The 27350-nt window shown below is 37.8% G+C and overlaps 1 protein-coding gene across 1 annotated transcript in view; it reads right to left on the reverse strand.

The window, feature by feature from the left end:
- Positions 1-27350, reverse strand: part of scn5lab (sodium channel, voltage gated, type V-like, alpha b) — a 127346-nt gene that overhangs the window by 66411 nt on the left and 33585 nt on the right. Inside the window, exons 6-13 of the mRNA XM_053635277.1 lie at positions 24831-24922; positions 22937-23188; positions 18685-18748; positions 10932-11073; positions 10605-10802; positions 10168-10344; positions 9406-9756; positions 5591-5690 (exon numbers count right to left, since the gene is read on the reverse strand). Of these exons, the coding sequence (XP_053491252.1) occupies positions 5591-5690; positions 9406-9756; positions 10168-10344; positions 10605-10802; positions 10932-11073; positions 18685-18748; positions 22937-23188; positions 24831-24922 (1376 nt within the window). The remainder of the gene's footprint in view (positions 1-5590; positions 5691-9405; positions 9757-10167; positions 10345-10604; positions 10803-10931; positions 11074-18684; positions 18749-22936; positions 23189-24830; positions 24923-27350) is intronic.

Below are 27350 nucleotides of genomic sequence, written 5' to 3' on the forward strand. Positions count from 1 at the left end.
GACTTGCAGCTGTGTGACTTTCAACCTTCCTACGTTCTCCCACACCACCCCATTGCTGCGTTTCCTCCACTGACTTCCTGTAGCTGCCCGCATCAGATATAAAACACTGATGCTTGCCTACAAAGCCAAAATTGGACCAGCACCTACTTACCACAAATGACTTATCCCACCCCACACTGCACCACGCTCCCTCCGAACCTCTAGCACCGATAGACTGGTCCCACCATCTCTCAGGGTACAAGGAAGACATGCATCAAGACTCTTCTCTGTTCTGGCACCGAGGTGGTGGAATGAACTTTTCCTAGATGTCCAAACAGCTGAGTCACTGGCACTGGCAGTCTTCAAACCATGTCTAAAGTCCTACCTCTTGCTAAAGTACTTAAATTATCAATTTTCATTTTAAAAAATTGTCTGTGTGTTTTCTTACTATATTACCTCCCAACAGAGTTTTAAGACTGATGGTGTTTTTAGTCTTTGACCTAGTGAACCAGTATCAGGATGTATTTATTGATAGAGACTTCAAAGCACTTCTGTAAGTCGCTCTGGATAAGGACGTCTGCCAAATGCCATAAATGTAAATGTACTAAGAAACTATATTAATAACTACTATTTCTTTCATGACTCCCAGAGAAGTCCTAAGAAACTATATACAGTTTTGTAATTAATGAGAAACCGCAACTGTTAACTAATAGACAAGATCGTTTACATAATTAATAGGTAATAGCAGACTTGTGATTTGGGTAAGCTGTTAATAATGAGTACAATTTATCATTCCCCCTAGAAAACTATTTACTAACATTGGATCATTTTAAAGAAATAGCTTTTTAAATGCACATTTCGGGACCTTACTCCTGTGGCCACTTTTCCGTCATGCCTTTGAACTTCACCCTTATTTGTAATAATTTTTTCCACATTATTATTAATACATAAATAAAGAGAAGACAGCTTAGGTCCGCACTTCTCACTGAATCACTAGACAGTCATGGAGACTATTGGAACATTACTGGAAGTCAACAGCCATACCCCAAATGCCAGACAAATTGTAACCTATACAGTGATTTATTTATTTAACATATCTCACAGAAATATATGGTTCTATGTAAGTCTTCTACCTCATGGTTAGAAGATTCTATGCTTTAGGATTAGGTTTTCATTAATAACTATTGTAAGGATCATGGTAGCCCACTAATAATGACTCAAGTGCTACCAAATCCTTCTAAAGGAATAACTAACCAAAACCTTACAAAAACCTCAAAAGCTTACAATGTCTTCAGTGTTTGATTGCACATGATATTTATTCATCATAACTGGGGAAAAACGCATGACCTTTAGGTTTTTTGTTGTTGTTGTTTCTGTTCACTAAATGGTTTACATATTTGCATATCGGTAATCACTACATATTAAGACTCAGACTCAGTTTCTGTTTCATTCAAATACTTTATTAATTCCAGTGCATCATTTAACTAGTTGGAGTGCACACATTCTAGTTTATGTTGCACTGTACACACTTTTGTTAATACTGTTTTCTTTGAGTCAAGTTACCGTTGTGTTGGATGAGCTGAGGAGTGGATGGCTGGTGTATAGGAATCTCTGATGGAGGGTCGGTGCGCACTAAAGGCCGGCACGCCACATTCACTGCTATTTTTAGTTCCGCTTGCCGGTACCAAGAGGAAGATTGACTGTGGGGAGACTGGGATGTTATGTGTTCGTTTTTTTTACTTTCTTATTCATAATCATGTATTTCTTTCTTTATTTTTCTTGATTTATTAGTTTCTATCTTTATTTCAATTATTCAGCTGGCCTTGTCTTTAATGTTGTACTTTGAAGTTTGTAGTGTTTTGTTTCCCCCCCTGTGTATTAAAAGTGGACTAGTCCGTCTCTATAAATGTGCCTCTGTTGATCTATTTGTTAAGTCAGATTGGTTCTACTCAGTCCTCAGTTATTTGAGTTTCAGTTTGTAACGAATAGAATATGATCTGGTCCGCGTTACAAGTTGACCTCTTTTATAGGCCTAAATATTGATTTTGATTATCTGAATTTAATTTGATTTGTTTGTAAATATATATATATTTTGATTCATTCAACTCTTCTTTTTTTTGAGAAACTCTGTCCCTTGTGCCTTGGTCCCTCACAAGCAGCTTACCCAAATCATAAGTCTGCTATTACCTATTGATTATGTAAACGATATTGTCTATTTGTTAACAGTTGCGGTTTTGCATTAATTATGAAACTGTATATAGTTTCTTAGCAGTTCTCCAGGAGGCATGAAAGAAATTGTAGTTATTGATCATCTAATAGTGAACTACCACATTTATCTGAGTGCTATTAGTTTCTAATTCGTTAATCAGATTTTCAAGTTAGTTAACAGTAGTTACTAGAAAGTTAATATTGCATTAATCATTTCTTCCTGTGTAGTTAATCATTAATGACGGATCCGTACTCTACAGTGTTACCAATAAGTGTATACACATGGAATCTTGAATATAAAATAAAGCTGCTAATTGATATGTGCAACCACTAAATAAATGCTTCATTGTTCCCCAAAATTAGAGAGCGACGATGACAACTATCCATATAAATTACATGTCTTCACTTCAGCTTTAATACATTGGTTTAGTGAGAATTTGCTCTGTTCTCTATCCTAATATTTCAAATGTGTATTTTATACAGCCTAATTGTTTTAATATCCACTAGTTTAAAGCTTCACATTTCTGCATGAAACAGAATATTAGTAATTAAATACCAGCTGTCTAGTAATATGAGAGACAGAACATTCCTGCACCCACTCCACTTCGACATCAGGTAGGCGGACAAGCACTTTCTCAGTCTGATGAAGTATGGCTTCGGAAAAAGAATGTCTAGATGTATCTGATATTTCGCAAACGTTAAGCAATTCAAACAACTCAGGAGACAACTTAATTAGTTCATATCACTTGGTAAAAACTTTTTAAATGTTCATATAACATCCTATGAAGTGTCAGGATTCTGTCTGGACTAACAAATTTCCTTCACTTTTATACAAATATGCATGTGTGCATTTAAATGCTTCCTGCTTGCACACAGATTTGCTTTGCTCAACTACAACTATAGTCTAAATGGTAAATGGTCTGCACTTATATAGCGCTTTTTTTCAAAGCGCTTTACACTGGTTCTCACTCACCCATTCACACACACACTCACACACCAATGGTAGCAAAGCTTCAATGCAAGGTGCTAACTTGCCATCGGGAGCAGCTTGGGGTTCAGTGTCTTGCCCAAGGACACTTCGGCATGTGGAGTCATGTGGGCCGGGAATCGAACCGCCAACCCTACACTCTACCACCTGAGCCACAGTCGCCCCACTTTTTTCACAAGGTTTCATTCTTAGTCCTCCACAAATCTTCACACAATCAATTCAATAACATTTTATTTGTATAACATTTTTAACAATGGACTTTGTCACAAAGCGGCTTTACAGAAATATATCAATTCAGGATATACATTTTAAACGTATAAATTTATCTCTATTGAGCAAGGCAGAGGCAACTGTGTAATAGAACACTTGGTGGGAGTGCTGTTATAGGAATATAATCAACAACAGGGTGATGTGATGAAGCCCAGTGCAAGGCAGAGTTACTCTTGGCACCCTTAAGTTGATCATTTTCCTCATATTCCACAGCAATCTACCAACACTAACATTTAAAAAAATATATTAAATTATAATATATGATAACTTTGATCCATTATAGTTATGTTTAGTGTTGTGCAACATCCGCGAAACAAGTTTGTTCCTGTTATAATTCCTATGAACAGCCATTCCCTCTCCAGACAGTCTTTTTTCTCTCTCTTGAGCTTAATAATACAAAGAATGCAGCTTGTCGTGTTACTGAGAAACCACAAAGCCCTCCATCCTACAGACATTAAAATGGCACAAAATGAAAGGAATAGTTTTACCGCTGACTGTTAAGCACTGACACTAGACACTTTCCATGTTAAATAAACATCTCCTAATGGTAAACAAACATCACTGTATCAGTTTTTAACATGTAGAAGGTCTTCCATACAAGTGCCTGTGTACTGTAAGTTGTAACTATAGAAACATATTAGAAAGAATGCATTAATATAAACCTGTGATTTGCCTTGTGGCAGGAAGCTGCACTCATAGAAAATTAACCAACACCTTCTGAGAATTCAACAGTGCTGTGCTAGAAATTCATATAATTTGTTTATTTTGCTGGGAAAGTAGCTTTAATGCATTAATGAATCCACTGAGCAGCTCTCTGAAATATAGTGCGCTTATTAGATGGCTGAAGAATGACAGTTAATTTTATAATGTCATACAATCTTAACGTTTCTGGTTCGTTCAATAGTGTCTTGTATGTACAGAAAAGAAAAAAAAAAGATTTGCAACAGTGAGAAATTTTCAGAAAAGTGTCTGAAATATTCGCTAATAATTTATATAACTCCTTTCGGCTGATAGTTGCTAAGTCCCAGATTAATACAGCTTGGTATGAAACAGACCAATAAGCAGATAAAGACTTGCCAATTACTGATTTAGCCTTCTAATTGTATTAGAAGGTTGTTCTTCATTATGTCAAAATACCCAGGAGAACTTTATGGTAGTGAAATTGCAGGCAAGAGCTTTACATAATGCATAAACCCAGGTACAAGCAACATAATTAAAGCTTGCACAACTAAAAGTATTACACCAGCAGAGTGGGAGACAGTGATCAATGCCTCAAGCTTATATCCAAAATGATAGTTTAATAAAATTAATCGTTTAAATAAACTAGTTTCTTTATCCACATTCCTAGCCAACATGCTAGATAATGAAGAAGAGTTCATCCGTTCTGATTGGTTACAACTTTCTGCAATTTCTGCAGCAGAAAACAGTAACTAGCATGAATGTGAGCATGCACGCACGTATTAGAACTGTAATCATGAGTATGCACATTCTGTTTTGAGCACAAGCAGGATCATTTTGATTGAGTGTGAACATTTTTATGAGCCAAGCATAAGGAAACATGTTCATGGATTAAATGAGCACTCTCACCTTTCTGCAGTAAACTAACTCTCTGCACTAGCTCCATAACTTAGTCCTGGTTGGTCTGAGAGGTAGTTTAAGTTAGTTCTCAATGTATAACAGCAGAGCAGTGCTGCTCTTGTGAGGTCCTGATGATGCAGCAAACAGGCTGTTTCATGATTAATCGGGTTTATGGAGGATAACACCTCTCTCTTGAAAACAACAGAGAGTGGGGTCTCAGGGGACCGCCTTAAGAGGGAGCAGATGGAGGTGCCCTTCTGTCCTCACACGCTCCAAAAGGCAGAGCTGACATTTTAAATCTATAGTGGTAAGACGTTTAGTATGAACACTTGCAGTGCCAAAATAGGTGAGATCAGCATGGATTCACTAGCATGTCCAGTGATGTACAAATAAAACTGTGCCTTGAGTAAGTAATTATCTTAACTACACAATACTTTCAAATATGAGATGCTAGACAATGCAGAACGTGTCATATAAAGCATTTAAGAGTTATGTTTCTGAAATGGCTGTGGAATTTGACTGTGGACTAGTTCTGAGAAGCAGTAATTTCCACTCGGCGTATCTTACCCTCCATGGCGTCAGTGAGGTAGCTAGCAGCACTTAGTGCCCTGTCTCGGCCCTCCAGGGAGAGCTGCGGGAGGAGCGTACTGCTCAGCTCGTGTGATCCCTATAGAAGGCAAAAGGGACTATGGTCATGTGTATGACAGAGTTTAAAACAACAACAACAACAACAACAAAAGTCTATCAGTGCCACTTTACTGTACATGCTCTAGCTGTGGAAAACCGACAATTCTAATTATGATATTCCTGATAATTCACAGTTTGCGAAATTACTGCACATATATGCATTTTAATGACACCTTCATACACCTTGGACCAGTTTAGTTGGCTTGTTTTAAAAGGACCACACAATACAGCGAAACTATAATGAGTTCATGAATTATTCTGCTTTAAGACAAGCACCATTTAATCGAGGAAGAAATAAAAACCTGAAAATGACAAACAACTCCTCTGGTCAATTAGAGAGGCATCCTACTGATACAGTGCTCCTACTTACTCTGTAAAGTGTGTGTGTGTTAACAGAAGTGCACAAGAAATCTGTACTGTAAATAGCTTTTTTAACAATAACCATGCAATAACACTGTGGGTATCTTTGATTAATTATAAGAGTTTCATTATCAATTATATTAGGCCTTGTTTTAAGCAGGGACACTCTGATTATTTAAAATTTATTTGACCCCAGGTAATCAAAGGTATGACGCAAAGTCACTTTGTCACTGGCAATGAGAACGCCCACGCATGCTATTTTGGAGAAGAAAAAAGTGGTCCTTTCTCCTGTGTGTGTGTGTTTGTGTGTGTGTGAAAGACAATGTGTGTGCGGCAAGACTCCACAACTCCTATTCAACTGTTGCTATGTTACCATGGCTGCATCGCCAAGACAACAGTGTTTCCTCACTCCCTCCCCCGGCTCATTTCTATCAGATAGGGATGAGGTTGTCAGGTCTCTGGAGAGCTCCTGATTAACCTGTGAGGCATTCAAGACTTTTACTTTGCAGAAAGAGCAACTTCAAATCCCTCACACCACTGCTTCTCAATGCAAATGCATATTGATAAAAAAAAAAAAAAAAACCTATTCAAGTCAGTACTATAAAAAATACCACACATCTTGACAGAAAAGCCTGTCTGGCATATTACAGGGTGTCCACAAAGTCACCATACATAGGGGAAATTAAGACTTTTAAGCACTATATATATATATATATATATATATATATATATATATATATATATATATATATATTCCCAGATAGCCTTTAAGAATGACTTTGACATATTGAAATCATTCTCATGGCTGGATCAGGAAGCTGTCACGAGGTTGCGATGGACTTTAACAGGAAACATGGCAAGCACATCATACATGACACTGCTGCCAAACTTGCTGCCAAAGACTAGAAGTTCTGTGGACTGACCGAGAAGCACACGTCCACAAACACCCACTGATGAAAGCACAACCGACGTGGTGCTGGCCAACATAGTCCCTCTGTATGAAGACTTTTAGGACACCCTGTAGTTCTTTCAAAATACTGTCCAAGTTTACTATAGTAGTTTACTCAAATGAATTACTGTTTAATATTTATCAGTATTACATTAACTCATTCATATGCACAGTTAATTGCTAATAAGCCATTTATAGTGCTTATTTGAGTTACTGCACAATAAATTCTTCAAGGAAAACTTTGAAAGGGGCATGAGTAAGCTATGTGTCACTGAGGGCATTAAGCAGGGTGGTTTGGAGAAAGAGGCTTTTGTTTCTCTGGAAAAGCTTGCCATACTCTCTATGCGTTCATTTATACTGTAGTTTGAGTTCAGAATTTGGTGTCTGAATACAGGTGTGTTTGCTCTTAAAATAGATCAACTGCCGCATCAATTATGATTTTAAATATTATTTATTTACTCAGAAGCAGTTACCTAAATCTATTTGTAGTAGAATTAGTTTCATAATGCTGCTAATGGAGCTTTATAAACAGATAAACAAATAAACAGTTAAAGTATTATCAAAGCAACAAAGGTCTCATCAATTATCTACTTTTATTTGCAGTAGTATCAGATTCCCAATGCTCTTAATGGAGGTCAATAAATCCCAATTGATTAACAAAACCATTAAGGTCTTGCCTCTATTGTCCTTCAATAATAATGTTTTTTTTTTTTTTTTTGCCATCAATGAAATTTGGAATATAGTTTAGAACATCAGAGAGGGAAATATCAAATCTGATTTCAGTGCTGGAAATGTATGCATAGTTTATATCTTCTTAAATTGTAGAATGCATTTTTAACTATGTACTGTATTTCCCCAAGCCTAAAGAGCTAAATGAAGTTTATATGAACCACATGTGGGAAATTTTGAGATTGTAAATTAAAAACTGGCTCGAATGTAAAGGGCTGTTACCAACAAAGAGTCTTTTCTCATGGGTGGCAAAAACTCTAAAAAGACCCTTCAGATGTCACTGTGGCTAAATCCTGGGAAACAGCCAAAACATTCTGGGAAACAGCCAAAACATTTTGGGAAACAGCCAAAAGTGATGAAAAAAATTGATTTTTCTGCTTATGACATACTTTGACACATCTACTTTACTTTAATCATATAAAAATCACCAAAAATGACATGGAAATGTCTTTATTTACATTTGAATTTTCTAAGATACGCTATTTGGCCAAAATTTTGTGGACACCTGACCATCACAAGCACCAGATTTAGTCCTCCTTCAAGGAAGGCTTTACAACAAGAGCATTAGTGAGGTCAGGCACTGATGTCAGGTGAGGAGGCCTAGGATGTAGTCAGCATTCCAGTTCATCCCAAATGTGTTCAGTGGGGTTGAGGTCAGGGTTCTGTGCAGGACACTTCAATGCTTCCACTTCAACCTTGACAAACCATGTCTTTATAAACCTTGCTTTGTGCACAGGGTGACTGTCATGCTGGAACATGTTTAGACCCCTTAGTTCCAGGCAAGGGAGATTGTAATGCTACATCATACAAAGACATCCTATACAATTGTGTGCTTCCAACTTTGTGGCAACAGTTTGGGGAAGATATGGCTGTGATAGTCAGGTGTCTAAACACTTTTGATAATATAGTGTATCTGCAAAACTCATGTTGTGTAAGGAGCCAGGTAAAAAAGAAATGAAGTGATAAAAATTTTGCTCTGCTGGGCCTAAAGATGTCCAAAACATATATGTTTAAGTGTGACTTCTTCATAGAGTGAATGTCATGCTTCAGTCAGGTTTTTAGACAGCTACGTGTTGTACAGAGACAGACATTAGGCTAATCCATTTAGTTTGTAATCACATAAAATATCTGTGATGCTCCTCGGAAAAACAGAGGAGAGCTTTTACACACTCAGAGGACAGAGTTTTAAACGTTCTAATAAATACATGGGAAAATTAGTCAACAGAATAGAACTGACTAAATGTATGTTAGTATGGGCAGTTCAAATGCTGTAAGCGACTTTTACTTCAAGTGATGAGGCTAAGACTGATGTGGATATATACTGGTTATCAGGTGTGATAAGTGATAAGGTGTTTAACATAAAAATTATTATAATGTTTACATCTTATTGATTACATTACATTAAATGACAATGAAATGAATAAATAACAGTTGCTTTTAGATAATCATTGTGTTTCAGTGGAAGTGGAATAGAAGCTGTGAATGCAATTTTGTCCCTTTTCACTTTTAGGGGTAACCAGTGATTGAGATACATGTAAAAGAGGAAAATATACCATGTGAAGGGTTTTCCTAGGCCACCACACGTAATGCATATGAGTAAGAGTACATCACTTAGACGTAGATGTACACTTTCCATTAAAATGACAGAGGTACTTACACTTTCTTCTTTGACCTTCTTCATGGTGCATGGGGGTAATGGCAGAGGGGTCAGCGGTCCTGGACTCGAGATGCCGTTCTGATCTATAGCAACAAACAGCTTTCCATTGATATTGAGGCTCGGGTAGAAGACCTGAGAGCCATGACTGCTCGTGCTATGTGAACTAATCCGTCTCCTTTGCCAGGGCAGAACAAGAGATCCAGGACGACTCTCCGGATCACCATGATTGCTAATTTCATCGTCAGCATCTGCTTCAGATTCTTTGTTCCGCAGCCGGAAGTTAAAGATACTGCCCTGGCTTTCCCTTTTGGTCCACGAGGACAAAGTTCGCACCACCAAAGCATGTGAATGCTGAAAACAAAGAACAGACTGATCTGAAACGTGCTGTTACCTGCATCTGCTAAATTGCAAGTGATTTATTTCTAAGAGAAAGTTGCCGCTATGAGTTACACTATGCAACAGTGTTTTTCAGTCACTGTTCTTGATTGTAAGTATAATTAACATTTCTGAAATGGCAATTTCTCTCATGAGAAATTTGTGTTATTTTGAAAAGTGGAAGGCATGTGGTTGAATTTAATCAAAGTAATAACAGCTATGAGCACCTCTAACCCAGCCTCTAATTTTAATGTTAACCTTTATCGTTTCATATAACTTCAGTCAGAGAATTGTTGTGAATTTTCAAGAATCTTGCTTTGTTTTTGGTTTCACCATTTGTTTCATATTTCAAACATGTTATCAGCATTATCCAGGAGACCAATCTACCTTTGTTCCATCTAAAGTATCTTGCTTTGGTGACTTTTCATCACCATCGTTCTCCATCTCCTCTGAAAGTGGCCTCAGGCTTTTCTTCCTGTTCTTGTGCTCTCTATCTTCATGAGGAGCCAAGGGAGACAGGTCAGGAGCCAACACTGACTCAGTCTCCTGAGATTTGTGAGCTGCCTGTAAGGCATGGTGGGATAAGAGAGGTGAATTGTCAAGCTGAGAAGACTGAGGCATATAAACATAAAGGCAAGAAAATCAAAGAATTTTCTTTACACATCATAATTATTCATATAATATAACTATTCAGGATGCCAGCTGTGAGTGTTGGATTTATGAATTAACACCACACACAAAAAAGTTCTAATTTCTTCTGGAATTTTACAATTAACCTCAATTAAGTTTACCATTAAAAATCTCAATGCAAAGTGCACACATACATGCTGTTCTTTTTTTAGCTGTTCCATGGCGAGCTGAAACTCTTTCTCTTTCTGTATCGCCTCAGCGAGGGTAGCTTGGTTCTGCTCTTCATAGGCCATAGCTACAACTGCCAGGATCAGATTCACCAGGTAGAAGGAGCCCAGGAAGATCACCACCACAAAGAACACCATGTAGGTCTTTCCCGCAGACCGTAGAGTCTGAGCAAATCGAGTTAGTCAAAATTCAGATTAGCAGTTTTATGAGATGGATTATCTCCATGAAATATCACATCAAATGGAATCACAGGAATTAATCTAGTCTATTACACAGACTGGGAAGATGCAGACCTGATGGTATAAGTTTTCCCAGAAGTCCTGTGTCATGAGCCTGAAGAGGGAGAGAAACGCCCAGCCAAAGGTGTCAAAGCTGGTGTAGCCATAGTTCGGATTACGTCCTGTCTTCAGACAGTCAAAACCATCTGGACATTTCCTGTGGAAAAGAAAGCAGCAATTGTCGAGTGAAAATTCTCAGGTTCAGTTCACACTAGGGGTGTAACACAATTCTAATATATGTATATGTATCTGTTTAGTGCTCCAAATATCTGTATCTGTATTCAAATTTGAACTGGAGATGAGAAGTGGGTGTGGCCTAAACCAGACTTTTTGAACCCTCCACTATGCCCCTGGAAACACTGGAGAACACTAAAAAAAAATCCAGGGCTATTTTTTTCATTCCCAAATTATAATAACAAGTACCAAATTACAGAACATAACTTTATTTATTTCCTGAACATCCTGATCTCAACCAGATGCCATGTGTAGCTTTCTGGCAAGCATTCTAATGAGTAAGCTAGCTAACTATCTTTCAAAACAACAATGTCCTTCCCAAACCAGGGAACTACTGTTTATAGTTGACAGAAATAGATTCAGATTTACTTCAGGTTTTGGGTTTGTTACATTCTAGAAAGATCAAAAAAGTTTGCTCAACACGTTATAAGAATCTACTATGAAGCTGAGACACAGTGATGCTGCTAGACAAAACAGGGTCCATATGATTTCCCAGTTAGATTTTCTTTTTAAAAGGATAAGAGAACGTTCATTTAAGAATGATGAAAAATCCAAGTTATTATTTTTAAATTAAAAGATTATTTTTGGAGACCCCAGCAGAGCTATGCTGCCCTGTGCACAGCATGTGATCTGCATGGGATATATGGAGTGTGACTCTATAAATAAAAGCAGATTCATTTCATGAATTTATTTTCTGAATTTAGGGCCAATTTGTATGAAAATATGGTAGTAATAAGTTTTTATTTCAGAGCTTAGTGTTCAGGTCAAACTACTGGAGCAAACCACTGGCAATAGACAGAAAAACAAACAAACAAATAAAACCAACTGGCCTGCTTCATTTTTGCATCTGTATTTGTATCTGCTTGGAACATATTATCTGTTCATGCCAAATAATGCCTTAGTATTCACTTACATTCCTATTCTTCAGGACTTCAGTGCATGGGACTTCATTGTGTAATAAAGTTTATTATAATTATAAACATGCCATCAACTTTTTGCCTCCAGTGCCACATGTTTCTAGAATTCCCTAACCTGAAGAGCAAAGGTGAAGCACCTCTTACACCTCAAGCTGTCATGGGGCCACCAGATGAGGTGATGGACTGTCAGCATGGGTGAGTTGAGAGGCCAGTGGCGCCAGCAGACCATGGCACTGCCCCTATTCTATCTCCTAGCAGCTTTGCTTTCCTCAGGATGGCAATGTCTAGTGCCAGGCCACTATGAGTGTGAGGGTGTGGGATGATGGACTCTATCGCTCTCAGACACCTTGCCATGGAGGAGGTGCTAATGGATGGGCCCCACTTGACTTCGTCTTGAACGGAGGCTTTGTACCCTGCTGTACCGACAGCACCCTCAGATACATCTCGAACAATCAGCGATGCAAACATGTGCTATCAAAGCAATGTTCCACTGATTAGAACTATTTGCAGTATCGTAGTCTAACCTTTAGAATGATGCTGGAACAACCTAATTATAAGACTTTGTTTTTTCCCATCTTCTTCTAGGAAATGAATTGTGCTTGAGGGTTACTGTTAATATTGAAAAATATTGTGATATGCAGTGAAAACTTAATATACGTGCAGATCCCTTTGTGTGTGCAATTAGATCCTGCCAGCGCCTGGCAAACAACCAGCATCAACTGTAGGGGCATTGCTAACACACCCAACAAATCGTTATCCCAATCAATGATCTTCTGAAATACAGAGTGGCAGTCTAATGCTGTTGTGATTGAAGGTTGATGTGAACCTTAGCATGGAGTTACTTGGAGAATTTGTCAAAGAAAGTCCTCTCACTCAGCACAATAGCAGCTGGGATCATATCACTGAAGCACAAGCCATTCTAACATAAGCTATTTTAGGAGCTTGTGAGTACCTCTGTACTGCTGGGGTCCAGGGAATGAGAAAGAGGCGAAGACAAGGCCAGGGTGAGGGACTCTGGGAATTGGTGTTCAATCCTTGTGCACGTAAAGCACAGTCGCCTTGTTCCTATACAGCTGTCCTTTTTCAATGTGTGTTATGTTAGAAGGCTATGCCAAACTGTAATACAGGTTACTTCCAGTGAACAACAGTCACAATCTTAGAATGCCTGGGGTTGAATTAAATGACCACACTGATCAAAATGATTGGCAGGAGCTAAATTATAATTAGCATGGACCAAAATGGTAACTTAAAATGGTAACAGGGTTCATATTGCATTTGGTTGGTTTATTGCGTTTTACCAGTTGGAACAAAGAAGAAGAAAAACAAGAGAGAATCTGCTCTTTTTTTTTAGCCTCACAATACAATGATGAGCTACAATAGGTATTTGACAGCAAGCTTTCCCTTCCCCAAAACTGTGGACCAGCCACTGATGAGGTCCCATAGTTGGCGAAAGGCCACGTATAACAGGGAGAGCAGGGGCTGGACTCATGGCATGAGTGTTGGGTCAGAGAAAGGGAACATTGGCAGTGCATGCAACACCCCTGTCCATACTGAAACAATAGAGACAAGGGGGGAAAAAAGCAAGGGGAGGACGGGGATGCCAAGCAGGCTTCAAAACCTAGTGATTCTGCCCCTATGCTGAGTGTAGATTTCTGTCCACACTGACAAGGTGACAACATTATGTGCCTTCCTTCACACAAATCATGCACAATCAAGCAATATCTGAGGAATTTTTACCAAAGTTATTAACTGTAGAACTAAAATAATCTTTTTAACAATAATCATCAACGTGTCAAAAAATTGGAATAGCTGCTAAAGCATTAGCTAACAATGAATACTTTAATTAATGAACAAACATTTGGTCTGAGATGGAAAGAAGCTAGCCGGGTTCTGCTGAGCTATTTAGAGTCGAACTTGTTCTGGCTTAAACCCAAAACCTTGATCTGTTCACTTGGGTGACCTATAATGATCACTAGTGTTATGTTCAGAGGTTTCAAAATACAACCTAATCATGGTTTATATATAGTCCGTCTTGCTTTAATGAACATGCCTTAACACCATGTAATTACTTCTGCATTGCGCTTAAATAGATGGATCAATTTTAACAGATATATTTGGTGTACTGAGGAAATGTATTTTATTAGTCAGCATGAGAGAACAGCGTTTTATAAATGGACCAGCATCCCAGGCAGGGTGTATTCCCACCTCATGCCTATAGTGTTCCCAGCACAGGCTCTGTATCCCTGTGACCCTGACCAGGATATACTGAAGGTGAATAAATCTAATGTGCATTTATTTGCAGGCTTTTTATATTCTGCTTTTTAAATTTGTTACATTATTTGGTACATACACTTTTTCCACCACTGCCAAGATTTCTAACCAGCATATTGCTTAAAAAACAAAAGCTTTCCACAAAAGAGCATCCATGACTCTCTGCTGTACACAAGTCTAAGTCAATGTTCTTATCATTGGACAAGACAAACAGTTACATCCTTTGTTTTGGGTAGATGTTACAGGCCTCTTTATAATTTACAACGATATAAGACCATCATGGCTACAACCCAAAAACACAAGGAGAATGTAGTGTATTTTCTGTGTTCAATTCCTAGTGCCATTGCTACAGAGGAAAATGCTTTGGAATTTTAAATATCACATTATCGATTAGTAGCTGCTTTTAAGATACTGTTTTAACAATTTGCAACTGGGCCAAAACCCGTAGGAGGCCATCATTTTGAACCTCAGTAATAAAAAGCATGTACAGCAATTACTGTCTACATCTCATCGAACAGCACTTAAAATCCAGAGGAGCAGAGATACTTAGCATGAAACCCTAGAAGCCTCAGAGAGATGATGATTCCTTCTAAGCCATCAATATTCCCGTTCGCTCTTCACTATTGTTTTATTTAATTTATTTATTTGAACTCTCTGATGGCAATTACATGCACTTGCTTGATTTGTAAATGTCAGCTGTCCAAAGGAAAAAGTCTTCCTCGTCTGCAGTAGGACTTTTGTATGCCTATATAGCTTCTAATGTATAGCTAAGAGTAGTGTGGTCAAAAGGTACAAAGTGGAGGTATAAAAGAAAAAAGAAAAAGAAAAAGTAATGCTGAGATGATTTGAAATTATGATTGAATTGTGACATTTTAAAGGCCTTTGTTTTGTTGCTGCTGAGTACAGTGAAGTTCCCAGTGCATTATAGTTCAGCATTACTACTAAATCCCACAGTAGCATTAAAACAATCTTAGCCATTCGAGAGTTCAAAGTCATATTTGCCTGTCCATCTTGTGATTATCGTTGTGCTATGGTGCTTTTTGGAAGCTAAGACAAGGTCAATGCATGTCATTAATTGGTCTAACCTTCTGGGCAATAAAAGCTATTAGTAATAAGTGTAAGGTGTAAGTGGATTCCTTAAGGTGTAAGTGGATGCATTCTGTCTGTCTGTCTGTCTATCTGTCTGTCTGTCTATCTATCTATCTATCTATCTATCTATCCATCTATAGCATTTAATGCTTGCAATTGCTAGCATTTCTGAAATGGTCAGGTTTATGCCAGGGAATAGATTCTCCATGAGAACCTAAAACTCTGATTAATGTGTTATTCTGCCAGTAGGTTACAGCAAAGCCAAAACAAAAATATTTTGGGCATGGACATGAGGTGGACATTGAAGTAAACAAATTACTTCAATGTCACTGTACTTTACCCTCTAACTACAGTACCAGCACTCCAAATGTAGTGCTCATCTCCTTAAGAGATATATTTTTCTCTAATTTTATCTTAAATAAACTTTTTCCGTCATATCTTCTCTTTTTTATTCTCATTTTTTTTAATCCCACATAAAGCAGACAAGTCCTAATGTTCCTAATGTTCCTAATGGTCAATAACAGACATCTGAACGAGCTGTAGCAGACATTTTGAAGCCCAGGGTAGCATCATATGGGTTATAGTCACCTAAACATAATGGATATGGCAGAGGAAAACTGTCAGCCTTGTGGTAATGATTTTCAGAGTGCAGGGCAGTAGACTGGAATTAATGTATTGATACTATAGAGCTTTAGCCTTAAAGATGATGTTGCTTAAAATAACTTCTATATTACAACGAATGTATTATGTCTGAAAAGAGCAGCTGGATATTTATGCTCTGAGATCACACAAGACTATTAGCACTGTAGGCATATTTTGATCAAAAATGAGTTCACAACATAAACATTGCCACATGTCACATTATTCTCCTGTTGGGTGAATAAAGGGTTTTTTTTTGGTTAACAGATAAACAGATAAACTTGTTTTTTTAAGGTTCTATCAGACAGCCAATCATCATCCAGGATGAACATAGGATGGATACAACATAGGCGAAATTGGCCAATCGATGGCTGCATGAAACCACATACTGTGACGGTACCTACTGCAGTCAATTCAGTACCTACTGCTTGGCTGTTGATACAGAACGTACTGATCAGTATATGTGTGTAGCATGAATACAATCCGGACCTACTACATCCACCATGTTGACATTGTCATGTGACGTACAACTTAAAGCGAGCCGACACACTGCCTTCCGCCGTTTTTTGATTCTTACAGCTCTTTCGTGCCAGTCCTGTTGCCTTATGGGTTAGCGCAGTGTCCATTGCTTGTATAATTCAGAATGTCAGCAGAAGCAGCGGGTCATCCAGGAATTTCTCGCCTACTGGTGTACTGCTTTTCGCCTACTGTATAGTAGGGTAATAGGGATATTCGGATGCAGCCTATATCTATGTACTATTTACACTCTGACAGAAAAGAACAAGCTTGAAGCCTCAGTATGATGAACTGGAAGAAAAATGAACTTTTAGCTGTAGATGTTCTATATATGGTTCATCAGAGTAATTAAAAGTAGATGTACAGCACAGGATTACTGTATCCACTGGTTTTACAATGTATCCCATTAAACATCAAATAATATTGGCATTAAATATTACTGACATTAGCCAACTACATGCAATATTATTAATAAACTTCAATGTATCCAGGGACTGAAGTTCAGCTAGCAGACATGTAAGATGTGTTGTTCTGGTTGAATAAAAAAATTATTAAAAGGTTACTTTTAATACATACTTAAAGTGACATATAGATTGGCATTACCCTACAAATTTGTCTATGTTAATAAAACGGGTTTACCATTTTAAAAAAGATCCAGAGCTTTCAATAAATAATGGGTGGTGACAGCTATAACTTTCAGCATCAGTAAAACAGTTTGACATAGTCAGTTCACTTTAAATTACAGTCTATCATGGTACCGTCTATCATGAATATTAAAAAAACAACCAAACTCAAAGTACTCCTCTTGAAAGCACAACTTTTAGAAGCTTTATTTTAGTGGCTGGCGGCTTGCATGTTCCATCTGGTACTGAGGAGAGCTTTTCAAGGCCACTGACTCATGCATACACACACGCTTGTGCTGATTCAGGCATTCAAAGCCGCCTAGTCCTGTTTGCTTTAGTCACACTCTGACAGGAACTCAATCTATTGCCTTAGACCACTGGAAAGCCCAACTGCTGTACAATAACCAACCCAATTACTCCACAGACTCACCTTTGATTCATCCCATCATCATCTTACATATTTTTTATAGATCTAAAAAATGTGAGATAGAGTTTTAACATGAAATTAAAGCTGCAAGCAGCAATGAACAGGCCCTCGAACCCTGGTGTATGTTGGGGCTGCTCTACCAGGGAAATACTATTCCATTTTCTTTTTAGCACTTTTTTGCACTTATATGTTGTTAGGAGTGTATCACGATGTAAAACATGTCATTTCCTGTTGGCAGTAGGTGGCTCTATGACTATAACTGAATATTGGCATGTAGACTTTTCAGGCCAGGACTCTTATCAAACATGTGAAGTTTGGTGGAGACTGAACATTGTATGTCTGAATTCGAGCATGTTTAGGCCTCAAAAATGTGATTAGTTTCATATCAAACTTTGTCAGACACGCCCTTCAATGAAAACTCAAAAGATTCAAAATTTCACAATGCCAAGGCCTTTGGATTAGACTGACCAAATATGATCTCGATCCTATGAAATCTCTAGGAGGAGTTTGTTAAAGTACGAGGCCTGGAAATGGCAAAAACAGAGCAATAATTGAAGAAAAAAATGAAAATGGCTGACTTCCTGTTGAGTTTAGGGCATGGGTTCAAGAGACTTTTTTGTACATATTGGCATGTTACACGTGTATACTTAATTTTGTACATGTAGGTGAAATGTAGTGCGAACCGCATATTGTTGAAATTTTGTAGGTGGTGCTATCGAGCCATTTTGCCACACTCGATTCTGGAACCCCAATCAGATGTCAATTTTCACCGGTTCTGACGCATCTGCAAAGTTTCATGAGTTTCCTGGTATGTTTAGGCCCTCTAAAATGCAGTTCATTTTGGGGAAAAAATAAATAAAATAAAATAAAATAAATAAATAAATAAATAAATAAATAAATAATAATAATAATTGGAGCAGATCCAATAGGTCAATCACTAATTAGCCCTTTTTTTTCTTTCTTTTTTTTAATCTTAAGACTAAGCCTTATAGCTTTTAAAGAGGCTCCAGGTGACCACTTATCCAATAGCAAATAAAATGTATTTCACTTACCCAGCATCACTTGCAAATCCACATATTAAGGCATCTCTGGATCCATCCTCTTTGAAATAGTTGCCTGCAAATGAGAAAAGTAAAGTAACCTGTCACCAACATTGTGTTATATCTAAATGCCAACACAATTTCCATACACAGTGCCATATGTACACAATCTATTTGTCAATAAACATATTGAAGGAAATATGTGATTAAAGTCAAAGCTTCAGTTCTTATATAATGACATATGGGAAACACTGTGACAACAAACAGCATCAAAATAACTCATGCCCTATTCACTATGTAGTGCACCATTTTTTTGTAGTGGTATCTAAAAATACACTGGACATTATCCAGTACACTCTTTCAATCGCTGAATGCTCCATGAGGAAGACAGCATGCTGAGATAGCAACATCTCTTCTGACGTCTCACAAATTTATCATTTCGATAGACACATATATTCAGTCTATAGATGGCTCAATTACTTTATTGTCCTTAGGTTTGATACAGGTCAATACTTGCGTGGATTTGGCTAACACTGTGAATGCGACTACTGTTGTAGACCAAACCTGTGTAAGCGTATGAAATTGTTGGCTTTGATCACAATTTTATTTTCCTATAATAGTGCTATGTGGTGCTCCTGCTGTAGGGAATAGTAAGCAGGTTATAACAGTTGTGTTTCTGCCTCAGCTAAAGGGAGTGACTGGAAGATTATGTGTACAATTGCTTTGACATCAGTACCAATGCCCCTTTTTCCGCTGACTCACTTTGCCAGTCCAGGCTTGGAGTGCTTTTAGGAGACGGGAGCTGAAGGAGGATCCGTGGCAGGTCACGATTAGTGGACTGCCCCATCCTCAGCCTCCAGCTGTCAGCATTCCTGGTTTCAGCAGCATGGCCTTAAATGTGTCTCTTGTGTTGCCTGGACTCACATGTATGACCGAAAGCACTCTACAGCGACACTTATCAGATTGCAGCGTCTGCCTGAGTGCTTCCTGATCAGGTGCTATTGTTTTGGACAATGGCATTGTTAGTTTAAATTAAAGAGGAGCAGACGATGTTGGCGGTTTTTCCCACAAACGCAGCATTAAAACTATCATTAAAAGCTGGCTGTGCTTGCACAAGTGCTTATTTATCATTCATCATGTGTATTGAAGTGATAAGTGGCATCCTCTCCCTCATTCCTTCTAAACTGATCATAAAGTTACAGTAAATAAAGACAGTTAAAAGCATGGCTGGGCCACATTTTCTCATCGATCCAAACTTCAGTAGGTGGTGGACTTAAAGACATTGAGACTGTGTTTTTTTCATGCACAATATCTGACTGCAAATATTGTATTCATGAGCTTATATATTACTGGAAGGTACTTTAGTTGTTATCATGGTATGACAAGGCATATCAGGAAACATATCCATCTATTTAAGTCAGTGTCCTACATCTTTGTACTGCAGGTCATGTTATTGAGTGCCAGCACTGTCCTAATTGCTATTCTAATGAAATGAGTCCAACCAAAAATAATACTAAATCTTATCTTAAATAGATGTCTGCTCACCTAATAGCATCTTAATTCATCGACAAAGTGATGATCAACAGACATAACATCTTTTCTAGTTTACAATCTGAAATATGCTAATCATCAAAAGTAATTAATTACAGAGGGCAAAAAAAAGCTTTTAGATAATAAGTCTAAGAGTCTATTAACAGCATTTCCCTTTGAATAAATCTGCTGCAAGTCTACCAAGCATATACTCAACAACAATATCTGCTTTAAATAGTTAGAACTGTATTTACACATTTAAATGAGGTCATAATTATGAGGTCCTAATGGGAAATGTCCAAGGTTGTTATTATGTGCTTCTGAACAATGTTAGCTAATGATGACGGGGCCAGCTAAAGTTGCATGACTGGGCAGAAATACATGGGCTGTGAATACATTTCTGTTGAATCACCAATCAAATGTTCCCCAGCGAAACTGTGGTTGAAACAGGCTTAGGCCTAATTAAAGTATGTTGAAATGTTCACTAAATACACCTGTATTGCTAATGTTTATTTAATCCATGGCTAAAAATAAATCCGCCATAAATTAGCAGCAATTACATTACAGCTTATTATTCACTTCTGATAACTTCATGAACTGTAGTTTTCAGTCTCAGTTCAGAATTTCACAAGTTAATACCCACAACTGCATGTTAATTAAGGTTGTTGCTCTTTGTGGACTTCATTGTAGGTTGGTGAGATAAACATTGGTTACAGCAGGTGTTGAATATTTGGTTTAATATTTTTTTTAAATAATAATAATACATTAATACTTAGTTACTTTATTAATGCTGAGATTCATGGTTTGTTCATGCTAAGTAAGGCAATAAGTAATGTTAGTTAAGGGAAACGTAATGTAAACTGTTACCATTTATTCAGTGAGTTTTCTGTCAGACTGGAAATTCTCATCTAAAAACTGTCTTTAGGCTTCAGCACAGTGTTTACACGATAATGCAAAAAGTTGAAAAAATTGACAGGTTGAATGCTTGTTTTTTTGGGAGGTGTCTAGCTCATCCCTGTTGATTTTTTTTCTTTCTTTTTTTGCATTATGTAATATTCAAATATAAACTAGTCAGGCCTAAAACAAAGGCTTCCTTAAAGGGTTATGAAACACCAAACTACATTTTCTGAGATTTTAACAGAGGCATTTGTGTTGCACATCATAAAAGACAATGTAGCATGCGTTAATTTGAATTGTAGGAGAAAACTGGTTGATTTTGAGCTTTTTTCCGCTATTTTCGTCTTCCGGGTTTAAAATATACATCGTGTCGATGTCACAGGCAGTGACGTAGCAATGTACAATAGTACTTTGATGATGTGTCAGTGTCTCATAATTATTCATGACAGCACATGGTGCTTTCCTATGACAGTTATTCGCCCCCCTCTTCCTGCCCTGCCTTGCCCTACCACGCCCATTCCCCTCCCTTCTTCTCACAGCCATCCACGCCCATTTAAGTTGCATTTTTCAAAATGATTGTGATGTAGACTTGAGCTGAAAGAGGGGGGTTTCATGACCCTTTAATGACTCAAAAATTATAGCTACAAAACAATTATATACTTATATATAAACTATATACTGTTATTCGAAACTGATGGTCTACTTTGTAGGTATGCTTTAAGAGACTATACAGTAGTTCAACAATTTGTCGTAATCACCCTCTAGCCGAGTGGTTCTCAAAACACTGCTCTAACCTTTTATCACTGTCAGTTTCTGACCACACGACACTGTTGGTTGGATATTTTTGCTTTTGGGACCCAGCAGTGATCTCGAGGTGGTTAAAAACAACAGCACTACTACTGCACCTGCTGCCCCCTTACCAGCACCAAACACATTACCATGCTACTGTTATTTCAGTGTCACTGTTATGTTGAAAATGCTCCAATAACAAAATGATGGTCCTATGGTGGTCCTTTTCCACTAATGGATGGAGTAGAGAGCATCTGACAGAGTGTGCATAGCAACTACAGTCAATAAGTGGTTTATTCTGGTCAGTATTGTGGTGCATTTGGAGTCTATCCTGGGAATACTGGGCACGAGGCTAGAATACACCCTGGATGGGATGGCAGTGTATCGCATGTGACTCTGCACACACATTTTCGCATACTCATTCACACCCAGTTTAGTGTAGCTAATTTACGTACTGGCATGGTTTGAAAGGTGGGAGGAAACCAGAGAATCCAGAGGAGACCCATATAAACATGTGGAGAACATGCAAACTTCACACAGACAGTAAGCCTGGGGTCAGAATCGAGTTGCTGTCAGTAATTGTAAACATTGGGGGATTTAGGGATCCCCATTTGGGGTAAATGGAACTCAGGGATTCATTTAACATGTTGGACTACTGGGCGGAAAGTCATGGGTTCAAATCCCAGCAATGCCAAACTGCTACTACTGGGCCTCTGAGCAAGAACCTTAACCTTCAACTGTTCAGTTATATAAATGAGTTGCTCTGAATAAGGGCATCTGCCAAATGCCAAGAGGCTAAATACAAACTCTATCACTCTTGATTATACATATTACATGCATATATAAAAAAATTAAAGCACCCTTTCCTCCTGAAAGAATAGAAGTTTCTATCTATATCACATTGACATGACTGGCCATGAGCAAACAAAATTCCAAAATTTTGACATAACAGATATCTGGTTGCTTTGTGTCAGTGAACCATGATCAACATACATATCCAAATGTAATGCCACACCACATTTTAGGTACTCAAACTGACAGCTCATACCTTCGTCCGTGATAAACTCGTCTAGTGATGACCAGGTCTTATTATTGCAGAAGAACGAGACGTTGCTGTATAAAGAGGCGTCGGTGGTGTTGAAGCAGTTGGCCGTACTGCGGACGCATTTCTGACGTAAGTTACCCATGAAGAGCTGAAGGCCGATGAGAGCGAACACACTCAGACAGAACACCGTCAAGATCATGACATCTGCTAGCTTCTTTACTGACTGAATCAGGGCACCCACAATGGTCTTCAGGCCTACATGAGAAACACACACCAATCTTAGGCATATTCAACAAATGATTGAGTGAGATTCCAGCAAGGAATTAGTGACAGCTATAGGAATAAAATAAAATTGGAGGAAATATGCTAATATAATTGTTTGTATATGCAAATATAATTATGCCAGGATGTGCACTACCGCTCAAAAATGTGGAATCTCCTATCATTTATTATTCAATATCCATGCATCTCATTTATTATTTATTCATTATTAATTTACTAAATTCACAATGTATTCAATGTAGATCTGCATAATGTAAACCAACTAACAAAAAGCATAGCTGAGGCTTTTTTTTTAGTACTTTAGGTGTGTTTAGAAAAAAAAATGTATAGTGATTTCTCCTCAAGGTATCAAGCTTTAATCATTACTGTCCAAATAAGAGGCATTTTGGGTATGAAATTTATTTATACATTATTTTGTGAGGTTTTATATATATATATATATATATATATATATATATATATATATATATATATATATATATATATATATATATACACACACACAAACACATATATATATAAACGTTATATTACATACTGTTTTCTTATTACTTTAAATGGATTGGATTTTAATTGGTTTTATATTATTTAGAATATAAATTCCAAACTTTTGAATGGTAGTTCATGTTTTATGGTTAAAAAAACTCTAAAACTAAATCACTGTACTATCTAAGTAATGGCACTGTAATATTGCATATACGCACTCAGTACAAACTAAAATCAACTAAAATAAATGAAAATAACTTTTCTTCTTGCATGCTCATTACTTGTGAACAGAGTTCTATGATAACGCAAACCAATACTGAGTGTTAACCATAACAGAAATGTTACTATCTATCACAAATCAACATAAACACACCACACACAACGACAAAAGCAAACACGTAACTTTGTCTGAGTTTTACTGAAAACTCGACAGACAATTGACAACAGACGCCATGGGGAAAAGTTTAACTTCAGACTGAAGTGACTGAATATTTTCTACTTTCATCATGCTTAAGAATCGTTTCAGTAACTCAGCTAATGAAAAATCTCTCATCATAATAATATGAAATGTAAACCACACTGTTTAGTGGTCACTTAAATAAATGTTTGAAAATTTTAGTTCTTTCATTCTGTGGTTGTGCGTCTGATGTCAATGCTAATGGCTTACCATGCAAGTCACTCTAAAGCTATCCATGCCTGTGTTAGGTGTTAAGCACTAAGGTCCAATGAGACTTTTGATGATAGTCAACCAAGCCTGCAGGCTGGAGGCCAAGCTGTAACCTGAGCCTGTATTTGCTTTGTTCTACACCATGTTGGCACTTTGAATGTCCTTTGCTTGACAATCAAACATATAATGTCGTATGACATCTATAAGGACACTTCAAATAAAGTGCTCATCCAGAATCTCTCTAGACCAAAATCATTCCTGTAATAAGAAGAATTCTATGCACTTCACTGAGATATTATTCTAAGGCACCTCTTATGCTACCAAATCAAAAATCTCATTGCCTACACACAGCGTTCCCTGGCTTCCAAAAGAGTCTCCAGATTTGGAAGAGGAGAGAACGTGTGGTAGGCCTTTAGCCCTTGGGCAACACAGGTCGGCCTTAGTGGTTAACGCCCTTCTCACCTGGTATGACCGAGATAGTTTTCAGTGCTCGTAGGACTCTGAACGTCCGTAACGCTGAGACATTGCCCAAGTCCACAAACTCAGTAACATATCTGCAATAAGCCAAAAACCGAAGCGCACACAATGACAACACCACCAACAATAGGCAAACAAGACAGCAAAGGGAGGAAGGGATGAGTTGTACTTGGGATGTGGGTATGAAATGTTCGAAGGGGACAGTGTTGAGGGAAGGTGGGTTGAGGCAGCTGGACTTCAAAGGAGATTTGCACTGGACTGGACAACGAGCAACACTGCGGCCTATTTCCTAGAATGCAGTAACATGTTCCCCTTACCTGGAATTACTGATATAGTTTTCAAAGCTCTGAGGACTCTGAATGTTCGAAGCGCTTGCAGATTGCCTACTTTAATAAACTCAGTTAGCAACCTGCAGAATCAAATTACAATTATTTCAAAAAGAAATTAAAAGGAGACTGGAGATAAATACAGCACCTGAGTGACAGGAGAGGAACAGTGAAAAAAAGGAAGATACAGAAGAATATAAAGCAGTGTAATTCATGTACTTTAATTGATCTTATGCCCTATGATTTAGAAATGCTGAAAGTCACTGACCACACCACTGTGTAGTCAGCAAATGAGACACTGAAAAGGCCTAGTGGTGTTAGAATATGATCGTGTCTGGCCGTATCACTCGGATGTGTGGCAGTCAAGCACGAAAGGGCAGCTATTCCGTTTCCATAGGAACGTGGATTGCAAGGAGAAGCATCTATCATTTGCCGCAGCTTGTATCTGTTAAATAAAGCTGGAGTGGTGAAAAAAAAACATTGCTCAGGTCACTTAAATGCATTTTAAAGTGCCTGGGCCTGTGCTAGAATTTCCAAAGCTTTTATAACCAGTTTTTCAGTGCTTTGTTGCTGAGGAAAGGGTGAAAATATTCAGCACAGATGTTGAAAGTGCACCTTGAACGTGTAAGTACCTCTTCACAATTTCCATGTAGTTGTATTTTTTTTTTTTTACTATTATGCAGCTATATACTTTTGAACAGAATACATTTCTTGCAAACTTCCTTGGGAGCATTCCTCATTTATTTACCTGAATAATTGAATTCAAGATAAAGTGCCTGTCAACGTTCTTTCTTGTTTATTATAAATGAAATTACTGTTACACATGAGCCATTTTGATGTCCTTGTTGCCACTCAATTAAATGATTTGCTAGAGATCATAGATTTGCTAGAAAATTTGCTAGAAAATTTCTTGAAAGGCATCTGACAAATAAATGACAATAAACAATAACCTTAATGACAGTAAACATAAGGGATAAGTGGATATCTGTACAGTTGCCACCACCATATCCATAGCTCACAAACAGTTGGGAAGATTTGGCCAAAGCTGAGTCTACCCCTGTTCCTATGGCAACGCCTGTTGGGGGGGCTTAGGGTCATGCACAGGGTGAATGATGATACATTTAAAGCTACAGTATGTAAGGTTGTTTTTTTGTAAAAGCAAAAAAAAAGAAAAAGAAAAAAGAAACAAACAAACAAACATGATCCTTGAGTAAGAGGAAGGTGAAATACTGTATCATATGATGTTCCTGAGTTGCTGTGAGTCTACCTGGCAATCAGCGCTGTGTCAGGGCTGTCAGATCAGAATTGGTGGGAAATTTGTTCCCTAAACATCATCACATCACCCCAACTTCAGGCACAAATGAAGTCCGAATACAGTGTGACTGACAGAAAACGAAAGCCAGGAGAGATAGAGTGAAAGAGTCAGATATTACACTATAAGACATATATTACACTACTAGTACTAATGGAGTTTTAGAGATTTTTCTTTTTTGCTCAACAGGTATTTACTTATTTATTCTCTTTGAGGCATTTATTTATTCTCTAATTTATCTTATTTGTGGAGTTTTTCCTTGTTGTGAAGATTATATCATTGAGAAGCTGTTGAGCTAGAGAATTAACGATAGCTGGTAGTGATGTGTTGATGAGTTTCTTCATATTATTGGATTTTAAAACTTGTTTATTTTACGTGATGCTGAGTGACTCAAGTCATCTGGTAGGGCTTTAGCCTACCAGGTAGCCCTCAGGTAGTCACCTAATCACAGCCTTTTTATCCCTTGATATAGGATTTAGCTGGTGTGCTAACATTATCTGATTTGTGGCAAACTTTTTGACAGGTTGGAGAAGAAAATACGCAGAGAACACAGTGCCTCAGAGACAGGCCCTACATTCAGTCAGATTCATATCTGGTGCACACAATGTGCTGAGGGTATCATCAGGGGAATCAGAGTTTATATTTTAGCTAGCTGGCTAATATTCTAGCATCGGATGACTAGTTCATTCTGTAGTATGTGTGCTGTTTATGATCTTGCAGAATTAGCACAGTTAAACTGTGGCAGGTCGACGATGCACAGGCACTGCTGCTGGATCAGGCAGTCACAGTAAGACCTAACAGACTGACGGTACCTAAAAGACAAGCTCGTAACACTAACAAATGTTCAGTAACTGAAAATTCTAATTA

This window comes from Ictalurus furcatus, chromosome 1 (genome assembly GCF_023375685.1).
Source record: "Ictalurus furcatus strain D&B chromosome 1, Billie_1.0, whole genome shotgun sequence".
Taxonomy (NCBI): Eukaryota; Metazoa; Chordata; class Actinopteri; order Siluriformes; family Ictaluridae; genus Ictalurus; species Ictalurus furcatus.